Below are 16,344 nucleotides of genomic sequence, written 5' to 3' on the forward strand. Positions count from 1 at the left end.
GTTGCAATGAGAGAAGATTTTTTGCAATTTATACCTGTTTATGATGTGACAGGCAGAAACTTGGCTGATGTTATCATAAACAATCTGACAAAATATGGTATTGACATGGCTTACCTGCAAGGACAAGGGTACGACGGTGCTGCCTCTATGAGTGGGAAATTCAATGGTGTCCAGAGACACATAACTGATAAATTCCCACTTGCACCCTATGTACACTGCAGTGCCCATTCCCTAAACTTGGCAATTTCTAATGCATGTAAAGAAGTTCCTGTGCGAAATTGCATGGGAGTAATTTCTGGTATTGAAAACTTTCTCAATACACCCAAACAAAAGCACTTCATGTGTCTACTATCATCAGGATCTACCACAGAACGGTCAGAACCTACAGCACAACAATGTGACCAAATTAAAGAGTTGGTCAATATATACAAAGCTGACATTGACAGCACTTCACTAGCTGCAGTAAGTGAACTTAGGGTTTGGTACAATTCACTTGCGTACAATATACAAAAAATGTCATAGCTGCATATGCAATGTGCAATGCAGAAATGTTTCCAGTCATTTCTAGACTGTTGAAAGTATTTGTCACGCTGCCTGTGTCAACGAGCTCAGGGGAGCGTTCGTTTTCAACTCTCAGAAGACTCAAAATGTATTTGAGAAATACCACCATTGAAGATCGATTGAATGGCTTGGCCTCATTTTACATTCACCGTGATATTAAAGTTGAACCAAACTGTGTTGTAGATGTCCTGGCAAGAACGAACAAGTGTTTGAGCCTTTCATAGATATTCGATTGTATTTCTCTAGTTCTGACAAAACTTGCTGTATTAAAAGAGTGTTCAATCAGAAATTTGCATTTGACCATTTGTCGTGTGTGAAATTATCTGTCATGCAATCACGAATCTTTATGAAACTTCACAGGTGGCAACTGAACTTGTCTAAAAAGTTTGGGCCCATGGGGGGTTTAACCCCAACCCCCTTGGCTACGCCCCCGGCTTGCTCTACCACTGGGGGGGGGGACAACAAGCAAACTGCTGTTTACTTTCATATAAAAGACAAACATTACAAAAGTTACTGATGAGGGACAGTATTCCTCAAAACTTCTATATATTGGTGACAAGTGATGGATCAAACGATAGATTAGGCTCCATATTTATTTTTAATACCTTAAACAGTTTGTCTGCTGAATACCTTAGAAGAATAAATTAATAGCATCAACACTACATATTCGTCAAATTCTATATAAATATCGGTTCACTGTATTGAGTAAAAAATAACTAGAAACGCCATTCGTATAAAGTAAGGTTATTTTTCTTCTCACATTTCCTTCTTATAGTATGGGTAATTTTTACTTTGAATAAAATCTTTGAGCTTTTGTGTATATAATATTTATTCAATTTCTACTTTTCAATAGTTCATTCAATCAATCTTTATATAAATTATAATATTACACTATATAAAATAAACTTGTCCGCTTAATATCTAAATTTAGAACTAATTTAAATCCACTAAACTGATCGAACCATGTATAACTCCAACATCATAATTTATATTCTGACATTGGCCTAAACGGCTGGAACAGTTTAATACAGAGCAGACACACATTGGTGGCTGGAATATGTAATATATATATATATATATATATACCTTTATTTTGTATAATTTTAAATTTCACTTTATGTATATTCTTTTAGTATAAATATTATTCTCCATTGTTTGCTTGGCATATGGGTTTGAGAACTAATCTGAAAGATTAAAAAGATCTTATTTGGATTTACAGTCGAAAATACTGCTAAAAACTATGTTGCCCAACTGATAAAATAATACATTATAATTAGGATAATTTCAATATTATAGTTACTTATGTAGGCTTATAACTACGTATACATTTTAGTTCTATCTGTGTAAGTAACTTGTTTTGATCAGAAATTAATATTCGCTTATTCATACAGAGTACCGTTGACTCAAACCACGTGCAAATGTAACGCGAAATCTGACTGACAGCAATTTTACTTCGTTTTAAAATGCACCCACATTTGTAGTTTAGCTCATTTATCCAAGTTAGGAGTTTCTTTAAATAGGGAATTTTTTATCATTATTATTTAGTTTATATATTTTTGAATTATAAACAACAATTAATATCGTGTGTATAACTTATAAAAGTTTTATTTATAGTTTATTTTACCAAATTATTTCACAAATTATGTGTTTGCGAATGCGCCATATATTAAGTGAACCTTATAAATATTACCTATCTTCAAAGTTCGATATCAGAACGATGTTTGTTTGTTTGTTTTGAATTTTCGCACAAAGCTACTCGAGGGCTATCTGTGCTAGCCGTCCCTAATTTTGCAGTGTAAGACTAGAGGGAAGGCAGCTATTCATCACCACCCACCGCCAACTCTTGGGCTACTCTTTTACCAACGAAAAGTGGGATTGACCGTAACATTATAACGCCCCCACGGCTGGGAGGGCGAGCATGTTTAGCACTACTCAGATGCGAACCCGCGACCCTCAGATTACGAGCGCATGCCTTAACGCGCTCGGCCATGCCGGGCCGTCAGAACGATGTGAGGCGCATTCGTAGTGTAGCCATGTTGCCCTTGGTAGTACTGAGCTACGGTTAACAAAAAGGTGTTAAAACTTGACATTTGTTTTTCCAACGCTCATCATTGCGTTCTCTCTAATGTGACTCGTAAGGTAGTATTGTAAGATAAGCAAATATCCCTTGGGACAGGAAAATAATTCGAAGTTAAACTTTTTTCTGTCACTTTTCGCAAGAATAATCTCTCATCGTATCTTAAACTGGTACCGGATGTTGTTTGGCCCCACCACACGAAAAAACGTTAAATAGCCTTTTGGGATTTGTTGAAATTACGCTGCAATTTTTGGTGATAACAGTTTGCTTCTAAAATAAAGACGTCAATTTCCGTTATATACCAGTGATGATAATAATTAATTAAGTATATCAATGACTCATTATCCCATACTTATTGTTAGCGTCAGTATTTCAGTCAACTGTATACAGTTCTATCAGTCACATTTTAAGCACGTGACTACCTGCAAGATATTGTTATCAGAAAATAAACACCAACGAAGGTCATTTTATTTTCCTCTTTCTCGTGCCACGTGTAGTAACGTTTTATATTTTGCTGCTTATTAGTTTCTAGTTGTGTGTAAGTTAATTTTAAATGAAAATATCCGTATATATTGAGGTGAAATTAAGCTTTTAGTATAAAACTGTTTAGGCTACTTAAGTTAAAAACAGTGCATTGTAAAAATTGTCAGTAACGTAACTGGATATCCAATATAAACCTTAAGTTAAAAACAGTGCATTGTAAAAATTGTCAGTAACGTAACGGGATATCCAATATAGACCTTAAGTTAAAAACAGTGCATTGTAAAAATTGTCAGTAACGTAACTGGATATCCAATATAAACCTTAAGTTAAAAACAGTGCATTGTAAAAATTGTCAGTAACGTAACGGGATATCCAATATAAACCTTAAGTTAAAAACAGTGCATTGTAAAAATTGTCAGTAACGTAACAGGATATCCAATATAGACTTTAAGTTAAAAACTGTGTATTGTAAAAATTGTCAGTAACGTAACGGGATATCCAATATAGACCTTAAGTTAAAAACAGTGCATTGTAAAAATTGTCAGTAACGTAACGGGATATCCAATATAGACTTTAAGTTAAAAACAGTGCATTGTAAAAATTGTCAGTAACGTAACGGGATATCCAATATAAACCTTAAGTTAAAAACAGTGCATTGTAAAAATTGTCAGTAACGTAACGGGATATCCAATATAGACCTTAAGTTAAAAACAGTGCATTGTAAAAATTGTCAGTAACGTAACTGGATATCCAATATAAACCTTAAGTTAAAAACAGTGCATTGTAAAATTGTCAGTAACGTAACGGGATATCCAATATAGACCTTAAGTTAAAAACAGTGCATTGTAAAATTGTCAGTAACGTAACTGGATATCCAATATAAACCTTAAGTTAAAAACAGTGCATTGTAAAAATTGTCAGTAACGTAACGGGATATCCAATATAAACCTTAAGTTAAAAACAGTGCATTGTAAAAATTGTCAGTAACGTAACAGGATATCCAATATAGACTTTAAGTTAAAAACTGTGTATTGTAAAAATTGTCAGTAACGTAACGGGATATCCAATATAGACCTTAAGTTAAAAACAGTGCATTGTAAAAATTGTCAGTAACGTAACGGGATATCCAATATAGACTTTAAGTTAAAAACAGTGCATTGTAAAAATTGTCAGTAACGTAACGGGATATCCAATATAAACCTTAAGTTAAAACAGTGCATTGTAAAATTGTCAGTAACGTAACGGGATATCCAATATAGACCTTAAGTTAAAAACAGTGCATTGTAAAAATTGTCAGTAACGTAACTGGATATCCAATATAAACCTTAAGTTAAAAACAGTGCATTGTAAAAATTGTCAGTAACGTAACGGGATATCCAATATAGACCTTAAGTTAAAAACAGTGCATTGTAAAAATTGTCAGTAACGTAACTGGATATCAATATAAACCTTAAGTTAAAAACAGTGCATTGTAAAAATTGTCAGTAACGTAACGGGATATCCAATATAAACCTTAAGTTAAAAACAGTGCATTGTAAAAATTGTCAGTAACGTAACAGGATATCCAATATAGACTTTAAGTTAAAAACTGTGTATTGTAAAAATTGTCAGTAACGTAACGGGATATCCAATATAGATCTTAAGTTAAAAACAGTGTATTGTAAAAATTATCAGTAACGTAACGGGATATCCAATATAGACTTTAAGTTAAAAACAGTGTATTGTAAAAATTATCAGTAACGTAACGGGATATCCAATATGGACTTTAAGTTAAAAACAGTGTATTGTAAAAATTATCAGTAACGTAACGGGATATCCAATATGGACTTTAAATTAAAAACAGTGTATTGTAAAAATTGTCAGTAACGTAACGGGATATCCAATATGGACATTGAACGAAGTTTAATTTTCCTCTTTAAATTGAATGTGTCATTAATGTTTTTATTACGGGCCCGGCATGGCCAGGTGGGTTAAGGCGTTCGACTCGTAATCTGAGGGTCGCGGGTTCGAATCTCGGTCGCACCAAACATGCTCGCTCTTTCAGCCGTGGGGACGTTATAATGTGACGGTCAATCCCACTATTCGTTGGTAAAAGATTAGCCAAAGAGTTGGCGGTGGGTGGTAATGACTAGCTTCCTTCCCTCTAGCCTTACACTGCTAAATTGGGGACGGCTAGCACAGATAGCCCTCGAGTAGTTTTGCGCGAAATTCCAAAACAAACAAACAAATTTTTCTTACTTAGTAATACAATAAAGCTTTTTAAGAAAAGTAATATTTTAGTATGATGTTCATACCTATTATTTTCTGTTATAATAGTCCCAGTGTTATATTAAATCAACTAGAAATTTCAAACGTTTCATGAACGGAAAAATTATTTGTGAACTATGAATTATTATGAAAAGTGATGGGTCATGGATAAGTTTACAGACGTGTAATGCTAAAATTCGTAGGTCGATTCATTTCGGTGGACCGAGCACAGATAGCTTTCCTTTAAAATAAATGATAATTAAAGGAAGACTTTGAATAAGTTGAAGAAGGTTAGAATGTCATATTTTATGTTGAGGGTATATAATCACTCACACCAAATAGTCTGATGTGGAATATTGTATCTATTCACCAAGATGATATAGTAAAATACACGGTTATTGATCCTTTATGTTGAATTTGTTCCTTTCCTATAAACAAACGCAGTTCGACAACCAATATTGGATTTTGCTTATATGCAAAAATATTTTGTTGTTTTTCTTTGTTATTAAGCACAAAGCTACAAAAAAATGTTATCTGTGCTCTTTCCACCATTGGTATTGCAACCAGGTTTCTAGCAGTGTAAGTCCGCAAACATGCCACTGGTGGGGCGCAATGTTAAGTTATTGAATAAAGCCCTCATACCAGTATAACAGAAATTATATAACATCACGTATTTGCGGATAAAACGAAAGAAAAAGAAAAAAAGAAACTGTAACCTGTCTAACAGGCGAAACAAAATTATTGTATTTTTTATATTAGTTTTAAGGAGATCTGAACAACTATATTACGTAGTAAATGACAACTTTTTAAGCACACGTTGATTTTAGTTAATTTTATAGCAAAACAGTTAAATGAACTCTGACAACATCTTCGATATCACAGAATACAGTGATGTTGCATTTCTTGTAGAGAGACTTCCACACCATAGTCTGATTAACTTACATTGATCACTGCGCTAATACAACCTATTTTGCACTGACAAAATTTTTGAACACCGAGATGTATTTATATGTTCCATGATAGGCAAAAACAGCGTCACACTTTAGATTTAAGAGAACAGTTAAAACGTTCAACTATGGAGGTTTTTGTTTTATTATTTGTATTAAATAAGTGAATATGTTTTTCTTTGTCGATTAGTAAATTCTGTTTGAGCATCGTTTGAAGTTTATACAAGTTTTTTACCTTTCTTTTCTGTTCAAAGGCGTCGATCCTTTCTTATCTTTAAGTGGAACAACAACTCCTGCATATTTCGAAAACATATCAATATACGTCAACAAATACTTAAGGGTCAAGCTTTCTCATGTTTCCAATTTGATGTCGCCAATGTACTGGAGCGAATTTCTTTAAGTACGTACGTACGTTTACGTTTGTTTACGCACACACACGTGTACATATATATAGAAAGAGAGAGAGAATTTGTTTTGAATTTCGAGCAAAACTACCCGCGAGCTATCTGCGCTAGCCGTCCCTAATTTAGCAGGGAACACTAGAGGAATGACAGCTAGTCATCACCACCCACCGCCAACTCTTTGGCTACTCTTTTATCAACGAATAGTGGGACTGACCGTACATTACAACGCCCCATGTCCGAAAAAGAGAGAGGGAAAGTGCATAATGCCATATTTAGTTTCCATGATGTGCAGGTGATAATGGTAGTGTGGATGTGAAACGCATTAGTCACACATCACCTCATGTTCCTGCAAGTAAAGTCCTTGAAAGGGGGATTACATAACAGGTTTGCATCTCTTTAACTGGATAACTAACAATTAAATAGTGTGAGTGGTAGTAGTTTTAGGTTTAAATGACCGATAAATTCCAAAGCTAAATCTGTGTAAGATAATTGTGGGTCTATTTATAAAAAACAACAACAGATAACTGGGTACATGGTGAAAGGAATATAAAAGAGTTCACAGAATAGGTAAAGAAATTACCATTTTAATTCAGCTCCTGATATATGATTTGCACTTCTTAGTATAATGTCACATTACAATAAAAGCTTACGTTTATGATTTGTGGAAGTAATCTAATATAAAATAACTTCTTATTAGCCTGTTATAGCTGGATTTACTGCAGAAATATAAAGGAAGTCACACTAATTTCTACACCTGTCTTTGCTAATATACAGAAGTGGTATGTATTTCGGTGTTGGGTTTCATTCTTAGAACGGACAATAAAGAACGTTGGTAGTTGAAATATCACAGAACAAAAGGCTGCAGAAGGAAAAACATTCTTACCATTTATTTGTTTTTGGCCATGCCGGGCCCATTAAATTGTAAAGAAATCAGATATGTATCTCAAATTGCCACTTACAATTAGCATTTAAATATGTATAACATATGTTGTACCAAAATATGTACTTACATGCACTCTTTACGGGTGTACTACATAGTTAGTGTATGTTCAGTGATTTTTTGTTTGTTTGTTTGGGAATTTCGCACAAAGCTACTCGAGGGCTATCTGTGCTAGCCGTCCCTAATTTAGCAGTGTAAGACTAGAGGGAAGGCAGCTAGTCATCACCACCCACCGCCAACTCTTGGGCTACTCTTTTACCAACGAATAGTGGGATTGACCGTCACATTATACATCCCCACGGCTGGGAGGGCGAGCATGTTTAGCGCGACGCGGGCACGAACCTGCGACCCTCGGATTACGAGTCGCACGCCTTACTAGCTAGGCCATGCCAGGCCATGTTCAGTGAAGTTTAGCTTTTTAAAATAATTTGTACAGAGAAAAAAAAATTATTAAATTAATTATAAAATTATTAATTACATTATTAATTGATTATAATTATAAAAACATAATGAACGTGTATTATTCTCACAACTACTAAAAATAAAAAAAATTGCTTCTTCATAAGTTATTTTTTATTTATTGCATAATACTTTATTTTAGTGTACTATTCTAAAGGTTTAACTTTAAATAAAAATATTTTGTAAAGTGGTATATTGCTTACTGTTTTTTATTACTTGGTAAAAATATACGAAGTTTAGTCTACCTGACGATAATGGATTACTTTACTTCTTCAGTAAAATTTGCTACAGGTTGCATTAACTGCTGGTATTAAGCTCACAATGACAATTAGAAAAGAATTTTCAATACCAATGGTAATGGTATACGGACAAAGCCTCACCGGCCAATACTTCACTACACATTGTTGTAAACCATTCGGCGATTTGTTGCATAAAATCGGTGACTCGTTAGAAAGAAATGGTTTTGTTGCAATAAAAGTATTGTCAAACATATTTTTCTGTCAAATACAAGAAACTCAAAAATTTTCAAAAAAATGATTGAAAAATACAAAAGACATACGAAAAAAAAAAACAGTTTTATCTGAACACAAAATAGAAAATATGACGATTCGGTTCATGTAAAGAAAAACTTAATTTCCCACTATTAAAAAATCGTTTAAAAACATGAATATTTATAAAAATTATAACAGATTTGGCGGTGGACTTCAACTGATTACTACACTCAAGTCTTATAGTTATAAACTTTCACAAAGTTTGTTTCTTATGATTGATCAGAGTAATGCCAAATTCACCAATTTTTTTTTCAAAACTTTGTAATTATGAATAAGAATGTTACATCAAAGTTAGTCTGTTTTAAAGCGAAAGTCAGAAATCATGGAGGTAAGACATTGTCCTGGATCTGGTACTAACGCCTAGACGCGGCATATCCAGGTGGTTAAGGCGCTCAACTCGTAATCTGAAGGTCGCGGGTTCGAATCCTCGTCACATCAAATATGCTTACCCTTTCAGCCGTGAGGACGTTATAATGTTACCATCAATCCCACTATTCGTCGGTAAAAGAGTAGGTCAAAAGTTGGCGGTGGGTGGTGATGGCTAGCTGCCTTTCCTCTAGTCTTACACTGCTAAATGACTGACGGCTATCGCCGATAGCCCTCATGTAGCTTTTCGCGAAATTCAAAAATAAACAAACTAACTAACGTTTAACTTACTTGTAGGATTTTCTCACCAATCAATCAATAACAAGCACACACATCATACAAGACGCTGAATACGTTACCCATTAGCTTACCAACTCTATCACAAATGAATAGACTCTCAATCTACCTGAGTGATTGACACTGAACTTATTAATTGAATTAATTCAGTAATAACTCACTAATTAGCTATTTTACTCTCGTATTTTTATATCATTACTTGTTTTCTATTTATTACACGAAGCTTCTAGATATTGTGTCATCATTAGGTTAAGCCAACCTTCCTACATACCTAAATTAAAATACTTTAAAAATAACTTACAACAATATACAGAAAGCAACCGTAATTTATTAAACATTTATGACGTAAGAACTTACTGTTAACAAACGCTGTCATATTTGATGAAAAAAAAATCACAGTTTTTAAAAACAGTTACGAAATATGTTTGTAGATTTTAAGATCTTCTTTACTCTGACAACATTATTGCCATTGTGCTACGCTTGCCAGCTTTGGTGACATTGAACGTTAAACATCTTGTCAGTGTCGCGAATGCTGATTGGGCATGGCGACTATACGTGTCCCAGTGAGTTGCGCAATCAAATAATGCATACGATTTTACATCACACATCTTCACACGTCTGTCATTCGGAAACGCCCTATAGCAAAACGGAGTAAAACTCGGTACCATGCTTAACAAATAAAAGAGAATAATTTGGAACTTAGCAGAAAGCGGACCTGAAGTGGTGACGAAAACCGTTTCGTCTCTTCTTTAAAAATAGCTTTCACACGATTTTGAAATTGTAGACTGGTTTCCAGTTAGTTTGGCTAATTTCGTAACCCTATTGGCAAATCCAAGTAACAGGGGCAGGACTATGTATTTAGTATAAAAAGACAGACGTTTCCCGTTCTGATATAGATAACTGTCATACACAAATTGGTCTGTCAGGGAGAAACCTAGTAAAGAACAAATACGAAATGAAGTCTTTTAGTACCTTGCTGTTTATAGTTGTCGTGATGTTTGTAGCTCATGGTAAGTGTTTTATGTATTAACTGTTGGAACAGGAAAATTTAGTGTACTTGAACTCACCATAATATATTTAAAAATTACCTTTCACATTATTTTCACGTGTTAAGATTTGCTGATAAAATTAACTAAAATACAAATAAACATATATCTTTATTGTTAGTTTCAGAATTTCCCTGAGAAGCTACACAAGGGCTATCTGCGCTAGCTGTTCCTAATTTTGAACTAACATACTGAAAGAGAAATAAATAGTCAGTAGCAGCCACTCAAAATGAACAATGAGATTTAACCTTCATTGTTATAGAGTAACAACGACCCCTGAGGGCGGGGAGTGGATTAACAACAGCGTGCCGCAAATCATGAACCTTTGATTTCACGGTCCAACAAACTAAACGTAAGGCCACATCTGTCTCTAAACTTTTGTCGTTTTTGTCTACCATTGTGTTGGACTGAACGTAACCTAATAGTTAGCTGTTGAGACGGTTAAATCTGAGAATAAAATGTTCGCTTAATGTTGTATCAAAAGCTTACTTCCCCAGGGACTGTGGGTGGTCTATAGAGGACTGTTAAATCTATTAGTCTGTCAGTCAATAACATCTCCATAGTTTCCAGTTATAGATTAAGGATTATTATGCGCTGATCGTCCTTGTGTAACTTTGAAATTCTTTATACTAGCTTACGTGTGTATTAAATTACCTTTAATCTTTACCTATTAAGTGAAACTGAGAAACCTATGGCAAGTGCAAATCATAGTACCTATTACATTAGTCTTTAATGTGAAAATTCATAAATTTTGTAGGAGCTATAAGATATAAACTCCAATAAAGATGATAGACAGCGTACTAGTGATGGACCGGACGAAACATGTCACGCAAAGTCGTTCTAAATCGTTCGACTCTCGTGGTCATCACAACTTATGGTGATTTATATCTTATTTAACAGCAAAGCAAAAAAACATATCTATTTGGAGAACTAAGATATACACATGTGTGGTACTAAGGTTTACTAATAATATACATACCAAGAATTATTTTCGGTTATTTATTGTGTTCTTGCAATTTTACAATATACCAGGGGCCAGATTTTACAGAAAGTAAAAATTACTTCTTCCTCCTTTCAAAAGGTCACGGTGTTCATCTTAAATATGGAAGAGAGTGTACTAAACCCAATGAAATTTACTTGTCCTGTGGATCTGCCTGTGGTATTTATACGTGTGCAGACGTCTTGAAGAATCGTTTAGAGCCACAGAAATTTTGCACACTGCAGTGTATTATTGGATGCTTCTGTGGGAATGGGCTTGTCAGAGGTCCGAATGGTAACTGTATTTCCAAGCATGCATGTCCAACTTCCGCTTGAAAACGCCTCTAGCCTTGACAAATAACAACATATGTGTTATCAAACTGAAGTTTTACAACACTTCCATCTTTAACGATTTATTCAAACTCTAAGTTGTACTTTTACCACGTGCATACCAATAAATATCGTTCAATAATATAATTTAAAAATCATATGTGTTATCAAACTGAAGTTTTACAACACTTCCATCTTTAACGATTTATTCAAACTCTAAGTTGTACTTTTACCACGTGCATACCAATAAATATCGTTCAATAATATAATTTAAAAATCTGTTTCAAATTCTATTCGCTATTGGCTGAAAAATTACATAATTACGTACGAACCGTTTTCGTTTCACGTATTCTGTAAATGGTTCTGTTACGATGAGAATTGGATTAAATAATCTTTATTCTAACACTTTTACTGTAGCTGTTTGTAATTAGTATTTCAATTTTGACACCATAAATGATTGGTGGATGTAGCTAGTGTGTAAAATAGATGTAACGTTTGTTAGTTTTTAAGCATGATACTCAGATACCATAACGTATAAAATATTATTTCGAGACAGTTTGCTGGGACTAACATATTTCGTTATATTTTACCGCTCTACTTCCCTAAATTATGTTTTATGAAGAATTGGAATTATTAAGACACTTGGAGGGCGATTATGATCCATAAATTTTCGCACGGTATTTTCACTTGGAGTGGTTTGCCTGGTGACATTTTACTGGAAACACCTGTGCACTTCTGAAAAAATACAAACATGTAATAAATAAACAAGAAAAAGAGTTAGTAATTTTACAATGATCATAACATTACAATGGCATTACGAATTAACAATGCTTTAAAATATTCAGTTGATAATATAACCGCGTTTATATTTAACGGTACCAAATGCAGTGTTGGTTAACAGCATCAGTATAATATTGGTTTCCATCAACGATACAATATATTCAAAGTAAATAGACATCATTTAAGAACAAAAGTATTGTCGATTCAAAGCACTTTTAATTCAATGATTAATACAATCTGTTTAATTTTTAGAATCATTTTTTATCAGCTGACCAAACTCATGTAATTATAAAAAATAGTTAAGCTATTAGAACACATTAATTCACATTTTAAAATTCATTCATCGTTAAGCTCGGTAAGGTGAGGAGGTTATGTGCTAATAAGTGTTATTAGCAGATTCAGAAAAGAAGGTTATGTTCAATAAGTGGTTATATTATATCTTATACTCTTTTGCAAATAAAGTTGTTTGAGTGCTTAATAAGTCCCTCAGGGTAGGGTCCGGTGGTTAGGCGCTTACTCATAATCTGAGGGTTGGAAGTTCGAATCCCCATCACACCCAACATGCTCGTCTTTTCAGCAGTGGGGAGTTATAATGTGACGATCAATTCACTATTCCTTAGTAAAAGAGTAATCTAAGAGTTGGTGGTGAGTGGTGATGACTAGTTGCATTCCCTCTAGTTTTACACTACTTAGTTAAGGACGGCTAGCGCAGATAACTCTCGTGTAGCTGTGCGCAGAGGGCCTGGCATGGCCTAGCGCGTTAAGGCGTGCGCTTCGTAATCCGAGGGTCGCGGGTTCGCGCCCGAGTCGCGCCAAACATGCTCGCCCTCCCAGCCGTGGGGGCGTTATAATGCTACGGTCAATCCCACTTTTCGTTGGTAAAAGAGTAGCCCAAGAGTTGGCGGTTGGTGGTGATGACTAGCTGCCTTCCCTCTGGTCTTACACTGCTAAATTAGGGACGGCTAGCACAGATAGCCCTCGAGTAGCTTTGTGCGAAATTCCAAAACAAACAAAAACAAGCTGTGTGCAGAATTAAAAAGAAAAACAAAAAACCCTCAATATGTTACCGTTTTAAATCAGTTGGTTGAGTACTTGATATGAAGGTGTCTTTGGTTCAAGTCCGACGTGAAGTAATACATGTATATCGTAAAAAGATAAATTACCACCTTATATAGGATATCTTTACTAAGGCTATGCAGAAGGACAAGCCTTTGCATACTAGGTCTGCGACTTATGAACTACATAAATCAGATTAATTTTTGACGGTTTCAGTTATATTCGTTTCCTTTTTTTCAAAGAGTTCGAATATCGTTCTTGCTTCCATGTTTTTTCATTATCAACAAATCGTTGGTTTTCTTCACTTATACTTGAGTCATATTGAGAAACGTCCATTTATTCTTGAGTACATTTTAGCTTATTTCCGTTTTAAACTATAAGTTTTATTTACTTTTATTTTTTACATACAACATATTTAGTTAACTTTAATCTATTGCAACTGTATAACAGGGCCAGAATAAAACACAATTATATAGTTTAACAAATTATAATAGTCACAACAAACATGTTCGCCCTTTCAGTCGAGGGGGTGTTAGAAGTGACGGTCAATCCCACTATTCTTTGGTAAAAGAGTAGCCCACGAGTTGACAGTAGGTGGTGATGACTAGCCACCTTCACCCTAGTCTTACACTGCTAAATTAAGGACTGCTAGCTTTGCGCGAAATTAAAAACAAACTAACAATATAATATAGCTTAATGCAATTATGGATTTGTAAAGAATTAACTGTGAAATAGATGCCCGTATCACTACTTTCTCCATAAATTTAAATATCATGAAGATGGATGTAATTGACTGCCCAGTTTAGAAAATGAACAGGATTTATAATATTGGAGATGTCAAAAAGACAAACAAACAAATACCACAACAACCCTCTTTGCCAACATACAGAGGTTGTGTAAACACCACACATTCAGAAGCACAACACAAATATTCCCAGTTAGAATACACAAAACTATTTACAAAGATTCAGTGGAGAAGATGTACCAGATACCTTGTGATAGATCAGAGAAGCAAGAGGACCAAGAAAAGTTTTAATTCACAAGCGTGTTGGACTATGTCGTAACTCGTGATGCCTAGGAAGAAGATTATATAACAAACTGGAACAGTGTTGACATAATACGATATAAATCACGTACGATAAAAAGAAAAGAAGTCTTCTTGCATATACTTTACTCACAACAGTCGAGAGATATGAAGTAGAAGTCAGTAAAACCTATACTTTACTCACAACAGTCGAGAGATATGAAGTAGAAGTCAGTAAAACCTATACTTTACTCACAACAGTCGAGAGATATGAAGTAGAAGTCAGTAAAACCTATACTTTACTCACAACAGTCGAGAGATATGAAGTAGAAGTCAGTAAAACCTATACTTTACTCACAACAGTCGAGAGATATGAAGTAGAAGTCAGTAAAACCTATACTTTACTCACACAGTCGAGAGATATGAAGTAGAAGTCAGTAAAACCTATACTTTACTCACAACAGTCGAGAGATATGAAGTAGAAGTCAGTAAAATGAAGTAGAAGTCCTATACTCACAACAGTCGAGAGATATGAAGTAGAAGTCAGTAAAACCTATACTTTACTCACAACAGTCGAGAGATATGAAGTAGAAGTCAGTAAAACCTATACTTTACTCACAACAGTCGAGAGATATGAAGTAGAAGTCAGTAAAACCTATACTTTACTCACAACAGTCGAGAGATATGAAGTAGAAGTCAGTAAAACCTATACTTTACTCACAACAGTCGAGAGATATGAAGTAGAAGTCAGTAAAACCTATACTTTACTCACAACAGTCGAGAGATATGAAGTATGAAGTAGAAGTCAGTAAAACCTATACTTTACTCACAACAGTCGAGAGATATGAAGTAGAAGTCAGTAAAACCTATACTTTACTCACAACAGTCGAGAGATATGAAGTAGAAGTCAGTAAAACCTATACTTTACTCACAACAGTCGAGAGATATGAAGTAGAAGTCAGTAAAACCTATACTTTACTCACAACAGTCGAGAGATATGAAGTAGAAGTCAGTAAAACCTATACTTTACTCACAACAGTCAGAGATATGAAGTAGAAGTCAGTAAAACCTATACTTTACTCACAACAGTCGAGATATGAAGTAGAAGTCAGTAAAACCTATACTTTACTCACAACAGTCGAGAGATATGAAGTAGAAGTCAGTAAAACCTATACTTTACTCACAACAGTCGAGAGATATGAAGTAGAAGTCAGTAAAACCTATACTTTACTCACAACAGTCGAGAGATATGAAGTAGAAGTCAGTAAAACCTATACTTTACTCACAACAGTCGAGAGATATGAAGTAGAAGTCAGTAAAACCTATACTTTACTCACAACAGTCGAGAGATATGAAGTCGAGAGATATGAAGTCAGTAAAACCTATACTTTACTCACAACAGTCGAGAGATATGAAGTAGAAGTCAGTAAAACCTATACTTTACTCACAACAGTCGAGAGATAAAGTAGAAGTCAGTAAAACCTATACTTTACTCACAACAGTCGAGAGATATGAAGTAGAAGTCAGTAAAACCTATACTTTACTCACAACAGTCGAGAGATATGAAGTAGAAGTCAGTAAAACCTATACTTTACTCACAACAGTCGAGAGATATGAAGTAGAAGTCAGTAAAACCTATACTTTACTCACAACAGTCGAGAGATATGAAGTAGAAGTCAGTAAAACCTATACTTTACTCACAACAGTCGAGAGATAAGTAGAAGTCTTATACTTTACTCACAACAGTCGAGAGATATGAAGTAGAAGTCAGTAAAACCTATACTTTACTCACAACAGT

The 16,344-nt window shown here is 34.5% G+C and overlaps 1 protein-coding gene across 1 annotated transcript; it reads left to right on the plus strand.

Moving 5' to 3' along the window:
- Nucleotides 1-9,951: 9,951 nt before the first annotated feature.
- Nucleotides 9,952-11,841, plus strand: LOC143223655 (chymotrypsin inhibitor-like). Its single transcript, XM_076451896.1, has 2 exons — nt 9,952-10,342; nt 11,460-11,841. The coding sequence occupies exons 1-2, from the start codon at nt 10,288-10,290 to the stop codon at nt 11,690-11,692; spliced, it is 288 nt and encodes a 95-aa protein (XP_076308011.1). The 5' UTR covers nt 9,952-10,287; the 3' UTR covers nt 11,693-11,841.
- The last annotated feature ends 4,503 nt before the right edge of the window (nt 11,842-16,344 follow it).

The sequence above is a fragment of the Tachypleus tridentatus genome, chromosome 8, assembly GCF_004210375.1.
Source record: "Tachypleus tridentatus isolate NWPU-2018 chromosome 8, ASM421037v1, whole genome shotgun sequence".
Taxonomy (NCBI): domain Eukaryota; kingdom Metazoa; phylum Arthropoda; class Merostomata; order Xiphosura; family Limulidae; genus Tachypleus; species Tachypleus tridentatus.

What these genes read in the sequence shown, in the direction of transcription:
- LOC143223655 (XM_076451896.1), top strand. Translation starts at nt 10,288, where the DNA reads ATGAAGTCTTTTAGTACCTTGCTGTTTATAGTTGTCGTGATGTTTGTA. An exon ending in CGTGATGTTTGTAGCTCATG is followed by an intron (nt 10,343 to 11,459) that starts GTAAGTGTTTTA and finishes TCCTTTCAAAAG; the next exon opens with GTCACGGTGTTCATCTTAAA.